This window comes from Empidonax traillii, unplaced genomic scaffold, assembly GCF_003031625.1.
Source record: "Empidonax traillii isolate 1590-97213 ecotype Southwest subspecies unplaced genomic scaffold, ASM303162v1 scaffold5355:size8539, whole genome shotgun sequence".
NCBI classification, from domain to species: Eukaryota; Metazoa; Chordata; class Aves; order Passeriformes; family Tyrannidae; genus Empidonax; species Empidonax traillii.
In genome coordinates, this window is record NW_020960548.1 from 1 (window position 1) to 8,539 (window position 8,539).

Genomic DNA, 8,539 nt, shown 5'->3' on the forward strand with positions numbered 1-8,539 from the left:
ACTGCACATGGTACAGCACTGGGATGTTTAGCTGTACCCTGAAATACTCCATTCTCTCTCTCCCCGTCTACATCCAGGCTGCACGGACCACCATGGTACTGTCTTGTATCCTATCAGCATTTGGGATCTGCATCACTACAGTTGGAATGAAATGCACCAAGTTGGGAGGGGACAGTGACAGCAAAAGTCACGCTTGTTTCGCTGGAGGAATCTGCTTCGTTCTTGCAGGAATCTGTGGATTAGTACCAACATCCTGGTACACAAGAGAAATTATTTCAAATTTTCTGGACCAGACCATTCCAGAGAGCAGTAAACATGAACCAGGAGCAGCAGTTTATACAGGATTCATTTCAGCAGGCTTTCTGCTTATCGCAGGTGTGATTTTCTGCACTTCCTGTTTTAACAAGCAGCAAGGAGGATGGATTTACCCTCCAAGGCAGCATCATTTTCCATCCGCAGAACAGGAGAGCAATGCAGGTTACAACCTGAAGGACTATGTGTAAAATAGTTATTTCTATCCATTCAAGGTTTTTTTTGTGTGCTAAGTGTAGTATGATTATTTCAAAGAACATATAACCGAGAACTTAACTTTTCCTACATCTGGGTTGCAGTAATGTTCATGCAAGGTATTTAATTCACAGGGGCAACCACAAAAAGGAAAGAAGTAGAAAATGATATTTGTCTGCTACAAAAGTACTTTATTTTGCTGATTTTTCAAACCATGCTTTTTGACTTTCCACATAGCGTTTACTGAAGAAAAAGGAACTATTTTCAAACATAACTGACTGTACAATTAAGGTACTGAAGTCTTGTTATAGGAAAGATGATTAAAAACTAACTGCTTTCTATTTGGAGAATCAAGCTTTCAATAATGTAACATTTTATGGTGTATTTTACACTTTCATCTCTGTCTTCACTATGATGCAAGGAAAAGAAGCCCAAACATTATTTGTCCAAGTGATGCCCAAAAGCCAAATTCAACAGTTTTTAAAAAGCAGACACATCTGCCTTTCATTTTCAATTGTAAATTGCCTTGGTAACCAGATTTCATAACAAAAAAAAAAACAAAAAAACCACACACCACACAAAAAAAAAAAAAAAAAAAAAAAAAAAAAAAAAAAAAAAAAAAAAAAAAAAAAAAAAAAAAGCAACAAAAAAACCCTCACAACGAAAGTTCATGGCTCCAAACCTTAGCTGCACTGTATACTCTGCATATCAGGCTGAAGAATCAGCAGTACCATTCAGATCTTGCCAAACACAGCTCTCACACCCCGAACTGCCACCTGCTGTGGGTTTCATTGATCATTGTTAAAGAAATGTCAGCTGGACAATCACCAATTGCTACTAATCTATCACTGCACAATGAATGTTAGATATGAGGAGCAATAAAACAACAGAAACATAACCATACCTCTGAAAACAGCTGCAAACTGTAACAAACAGCATGTAAACCAAACTATATGCAAGAAAAATCTGTAAGCGTTCTGGCTTACACTTGCTGAAAGCAGCTATTATCAGCTTAAATAACACTACCAATCATTGTCTTCTACAGTTCTGACCTTCTAAAAAAACTTAGTAATTCCTTTTAATCATTCCTGTAGGGTCTGTTTCAGGCCCACTCCTGCAAAATATAGCAGACAACAATGATAAAGAGACAGTTCCTTTATTTATTTTCTTAAGTCTCTTATTTTGAATAATTACCTTAAATCCTTTAATCTTTTCTTTCACCACCCAGATTTTGTTTTGTAATGGTCACTGCCAATATGTTTTATCTAAATACTTCCCTAAACGACAACAATATTGATGAATAAAAAGGGGTACAATTCAGGCCTTTAAATTTAGGAATATGATAAGGTTGGATAAGTCTTTCAATAAAACCAGCTGGTATTTATTCTGCATATTTATATACAACTTTCATTTCTCATGTTACTAGCCCAAATCTGCTAAAACAGTATGAAGGAACCTAAACATTATATGTTTATTATGTTGGAAGAAGTAAGATCTTCTGCTGTAGCATTTGGGAAAGTTGACTGTTTTATGAGTTTAAAACGTAAAGAATCTTTATTCACAGAGAGTCTTAATTCTTCATACAAAGAATGGCATTACATTTGCTTTTTTTACTACTGTTACAGGCATTTTGAGTTTCCTATGTATTAATCAAGGAGCTTGTTTTGTACTATTCTTAATGCTACTATCAGCAGTTACTTGGTATTTCAGAGACTTAGCTATGACACAAAAGCCAAATTTTCTTTTCTTAGACACAATGTCATGCAGCACCATTCCATTCCATAAACCAAGAGTCTTTTATGTCTCAACATTCATAGTAGTATTGAAATAATACTTATACATTGTGAGAATTGAGGTAAACAACTCATTCTCACAAACATGAATCTCCACCTTTAATAAGGGCTTTGACATGACACTAAGATGTGATCATTGTTATGTATGTTAATTAAAATTAACATCTGTAACACTGTAACCAAAAGGCATAATTTTATAGAAGGGCATAAGAGAAAGGTAATAATTGTATCCTATGAGCAAAATGAAATATTCACTGGTTACACACACTACAAATTTTTCTTCCTGAAACTTTATACAGAAGTACCTGAACTTTGTATAGCTCTGAAAAAAAAAATCGAGCACTGAGCCCTTCACTCACAACACGCTGAAGGAGCTTTCCAAGGAAACAGATTCTATGAGAAGATCTATTGAGAAGTTCAATCTACAACAGGAGTTTGAAGGAAACAAAATATAGTGAAAACGGGTGCCAGTTCTGCCTGAAAAAATTGTACTTTCTGCTTTTGCAATATAAGCAATTCTTGTTTTAACTCAAAGAAATACATTAAATAAAAATATGCTTGTCTTTAGTGGTACTGCTTTTTTTATTCAACAGAGCACCAACTAACTGCAGGATGTGCTTATACTAAGAAATTTGTCAGAACTTTCTAAGTTACCTCTCTCTTGGTCAACTATGGCCTTTTCAGTACAGGAAAACGGGAATTTCAGTTATAGCTTCCCAATTCTGAGACACAGGCTGCACAAAACTTTTGACTACACTGGCGCTACTAGTACTCAAATTGCATCCACCATAAAACTGGAATTTTTTGATAAATGAGCGAGAATAACCTTCCAAAGGTTCTCAAGAGATATACCTGAAAATCTCTTGAGAGAGACTGCAATAAGGTGGAATGGAAATGTAATGAAGAGCTGAAGCAACCAGTTTAAAAAGCTGCAAGTTCATTTCTGAAACAGAACAGCAGTTTGATAGGACATAAGAGAGGGTTGATTTAGATTAGACGTAACGAGGAAAGTTTTTACAATGAGGGCGGTAAAACACTGAAACATATTGCCCAGAGAGATGGTGGCTGCCTCATCACTGGAAGCATTCAGGGTCAGACTGGACTGAGCTCTGAGAAATCTGATCTAGTTGAAGATGCTCCTCCTCATTGCATGGGGATGGGACTAGATGACCAAAGGTCCCTTCCAACCCAAATATTTCTAAGATCCTATGATTTCCACATGCATTCAGGGGAAACAGACCTCACTTAATGTTAAATTTTTACAAAAAAACGCCAAACCAAGCAAAAAAACCATTCTTGTCCAAAATACAGATTAATTTATTAATTTTTGATTCCTGCAATCATAATGGCTACTAATATAAACCAGTGGCAGCAGATAAGTGGACAACAAAGACATTGTTCTCTACTCACTCTGCCTCACAGATAAGAAGTAGAAAAGATTGTTACTTTTTTTAAACAGGCAGTGGGATATAGGTGACAAAGTGCTATAGCAAACAGGAGGGAGTAAAATATGCTAAAGATGGCTAGGGTGAAACAAAGATTTATAAACATGGTAAAATTAGAGATCTTTGACAAAAATGACAAATTAAAAGCAGTCTTTCAAAATTCTCTAGGCACAGTTCCCAAACGGTTCATAAATGCAAAATGTAAAACAGCAGGCTTTCTAAAAAGGCTACAATAGTAGCAAACTGTCCTGCCATTAAATCCTTATCTCCTGCTCCACAAACACCCAAAGAAGTATGCTGATCTTGCAGAGAGGTTTGAAGGTGAAAGCCAAATTCTCAGGAACAAAAAAGAAAAGCATCTCCTTAAGAGTAAGCACACCTCGTTCACAGGAAATTCACATCACTCCACTTCATAGCGAGATGCTGAAATAGAGCAGCCCACTGTGTTCCTTACTCAAAATGAGATACACTGCTTGACTGACAAATTAACAAAAAAACCCCATATAAATACAGCAAAACCTACCTCCGGCTTGGGAACAAAGGCTTGACCTGGAATTATGAAACAGTTTTCAACACTGCAGAGATGCTGAGCCATAATGGACAGTCTGCTACGTTGTTTACCTCCTGGATTAGCTGTAAGCCTCTACGGCAGAACCAAAACATGTATATCAGTGATACTGAACTGACCAAGTGATTAGTTACATTAAAGCTCGATTATCAGTATAATCAAATAAAAAACTCCACCGCTAGTTAATTGTTAAGAACTCACATCAAACTGTATGCCTGGTTGATCTAGAATTTTTTTTTCTCCAATACAGCAGCATTTCACGAAGATACCATGCTGATTCACAACATCAATCCTGCAATCAAATGCACATGAAAAGGAGCTTCTTGAACTTCTGCAAAACTAAATGAATGTCAAAATAATTTTGTATGGACAGAGGAGAAAACTAAAACTATTCTGACTGTAGGATCCAGAACAAACATAACACCATCTGACAGTACTCTCACATCCTTTCTTTCCATTGTTTCTGTATCAAATATTACTACTTTTTTTCTTCTTCAAGGTGAAGTAAAGCTCCATAAACTCAAGATCTGCTAGAAACCAAAACTACTTCATTTTTAGCCGGTCTACACTTACAATATTTGCAAGGAAGCTGCATCTACTTTACATAAATTTAGAATGTCTAATGGTGAGAGCATTGAATACATAAAACTCAATTTAGTAACTCTGATTTTCCCAAGAATTTTTTTACAAAGACTATTAAAATAGGGGCCTAGTCACAGATTTTCTACACTTTTGTGATCAGGCAAGAAATACATTTTATGTGTTTTGCTAGCACAAACAATATTTAAACATGAAAGACAAGTCTCAAATGATAAAAGACATTACACTAACTGTGCAGAAACAGAATTTTGAAGATTCCTGTTCTTCTTTACCACCACCTCAATAAAAAAATAAAAACGAAACCCCCAATTTGCATATCTGATAACATCTGTACATCATGTCGTTTCATATAAAAAGTCTACTCATGAAATGCTGCCATGCTTATTAAATCTATACCCGAAAAATAAAACTAAACCTATTGCTGAAGTTTCTCATTTTTTTAAACAACTCTTCTGAAAGGCAGTTCATCACAGAGCAAATAAATACTTCTCAAAGACTTCTTGGAAAGAAAGCTCAGTGATTCTTTTTCCATATGCCAGCATTTAAAACTACCCTCACTGCTGTTTCAGAGGATACGTTTTTTTTTAAGAAAAAAAAAAAACCAAATCTACACACTATCATTTTAATTCTCTGAAAAAAACCTAGACGGCAAAGTCTAAAAATGCAATAAGATATGCACTTCCTTAACCTCTGCAATGGAAATGAAACTGACCTAATAGCAACGCTTGTAGTCCTTCCAATGCCAATTCCAACAAGCCAATCTTTACTTCTCCCAAAAAAAAAACATCTAGCAAGTCTCTGGGTGTAAGCTCCTGCTTCTCAGCTACAGAAGGGATAACTTAGTATCACCAACCTCTGGTCAGCAACATCTTAAACCACTTCAACCACATCAGCAGGAACATACCTGTGCATGGCACACATACATAGGGGAACCTAATCAAACATCCATAACATGGGCAGGGACATCTTCAGCTAAATCAGTTTGCTCTGAGCCTCGCCCTGCCTGACCTTGAATGTTTCCAGGGATGCGGCATCCACCACCTCTCTCAACAACCAGTTACACTGTTACAGTGTTTCACCACCCACACTGTAAAAAACTGCTTCCTTTAGATTTATATCTAAATCTATCCTCTTTCAGTTTAAAACCATTAATCTTTGTTCTATTGCAACAGGCCTTGTTAAAAAGTTTGTCTCCATACTTCTATAACTTGCCCTTTGTTCCTACTTGTAAGTATGGATAGCACCTGAAACTACACTAAGTAAATCATGCTGAAACTCAGCTAACTAGGTAACATTTTTGCATCTGCTATTAAAATTTTAGCAAAGCATGAAGCAAAAGAAAAGATCCATAAGCCTAACCTGGAATACAACCAAGGTGATACTTGTCAACTCTTCTGATGTTCCTCATTGTCAACCACCCTGAAATGGCTTGAAGTTATGTCAAGGGATGTTTAGGTTGGGTATTAGAAAGAGGTTCTATGCCCGGAGGGTGGTTGGGTACTGGAACAGGCTCCCCAGGGAAGTGGTCACAGCACCAGGCCTGACAGAGTTCAAGAAACATTTGGATGGTACTCTCAGGCACATGGTGTGACTCTCGGGGATGGTCCTGTGCAGGGCTAAGGGTTGGACTTGATCCCTGTGGGTCCCTTCCAACTTGGTATATTCTGTGATTCTCGATCAGCTATTTCTGTTGTTCTCCAATAAAAGCTGTACCATGAAACTGTGCTTTAAATCAGCAGGTATTAAAACCTCCTTATAAATGAATCTGCAAAATCTGACACAGGAAGTAACCTACATGAAGAATCAGACTGCCAAAACTGATCATATAAAGGAGCATCAACACAAGTACACAAACCACTTTTTGCCAAACAAGGTGATTTTTTAGAACATAAGTATTTATGTTTAACCTACACCAGTTATGAAAACATAATAGCAATTTTTCTTATGTATGCCACTCAAAAAATCAGAATTATTTCCTATTTTATTATCACCTTTTGCCTGGTGTTATAGACAGCAACGTTAGATATAAAACAATTAGAGACTGATGAAGATCTCCTATTTAAACTGAAATATGAGTCATCCCGAAGGAAGTGGGCTGGGAAGGTACCTGGCCTAGGTGGCAGATTTAAGATGAAGCATTGAGGAATTTCGCGCAAGGTAAAAATTTTTAGCCACAAAGTAAATAACAATTTTACTAGTGTAAAGTACAGAGAAACAAAATGTTCTCCTTGAAATACAAAAGTGCAATTTTACTGCTGTAGATGTTTGGCCTTATCCTCCTCAACAAGCCTCAGAATGTAGCATATAACTGGTTCTTATCAGTTTTAATACATTTAATCAAATCATTAGAACAGAGTGGGCTGCAGTAGCAGGTCTATACTGACATAACTCACAGCAACATCACTGTGCTACAAGGAAACAGAAAAGCAAAAAAATACCACCAGCAAGAAAGGCAAAGGTATTTTCTCCCTGTTATACTAGCAAAACAAAGTCTGACCGTAAATAGAAAAGCATATTGCTTTACTTTCTTACTGTTAGCATCAAGTTATCCTAATTAATTAGAATGCACATCACTCTATTCCATGACAGTATCTTACCCTTTTGCTGAGCTTATGGCATATACACAGATTTTCTTTGATATTTAGGCTCTTAGCTTAGAAACATCCAGGGAGGACACCAAATTTTTGAGTATAAGACATTTCCCTTTCAAGATTACAAATCCAGAGATATATAAAATATCATAATAATGATATACTCATTAGTAAATAATTAGTAAATCAAAAATACTCATAATAATGAGTAGCAACTCATTATTATCTGTATTACACTGTTGTCTCCTTCCTGGTACTGAACACATCTGTATATGCCAAATTACAATGGTTAACGCAAGCAACTCCAGAGGGTCTGGAGAAAAGGCGTGGACCTTATTTATTGTTCTTTCTCCTAATCATAAAATCAAGTAGTCTCTTTCAAACAATTTTCTTTCATGATATCAGATCAACAATGGAAATGCAAACCAAAAACTATGAACGATTTTGTCTTTAAAGGAAGGCCTCTGTTTCAACCGATGTTGAACGAGAATCAAGAGATCCCAGAATGTAAACTCAACACCAATTAACACTGACTCATTGCATGACCTTGAACAACTGACTCAATTTCCTAGTGTTTCTAACTTCTCAGTGTTTTAAGTACAAGAACTTAAGCATGCATGGTATTTTGCACCTAATTGAGCTATACTGGGTGCAGAAGCACTATAATCTGTGTGTCACCAGTGATGCATGCAGATGGTTACTGCTATATAAAGTACAGGGTGCTCTCATGTGGTGTTAGGCCAATTTTTTTTACTGCTGTCACAAAACTATGCATCTTACCCTCATCACATTGCATTTTACATCACAGTGATGAGCCATGTTTTGCAACAAGGTCTAATCCTACATGACATGAAGTCCTTCTGAAAAACAGATCTGTGTTTTTTAATGCCTGAAACCACGTAAGCCCAGAACTGAATTAAGAAATCTGGTTTATTTCATACCAAATGTTTGTCCCTGGTGTCTTTAGAGCCACCTACTGGAAATACTTCACTACCTGTCTTGAATGTTGATGGCAAAGCTAGAGTAATGACAGAA

At 36.4% G+C, this 8,539-nt stretch overlaps 1 protein-coding gene across 1 annotated transcript; it reads left to right on the plus strand.

Moving 5' to 3' along the window:
- Nucleotides 1-8: 8 nt before the first annotated feature.
- LOC114073109 (claudin-20-like) lies at nucleotides 9-503 on the plus strand (the record flags this gene model as incomplete). Its single annotated transcript, XM_027910898.1, has 1 exon — nucleotides 9-503. A coding segment is annotated over one exon (495 nt), but the record flags the coding sequence as incomplete, so codon positions are not given.
- Between the last annotated feature and the right edge of the window lie 8,036 nt (nucleotides 504-8,539).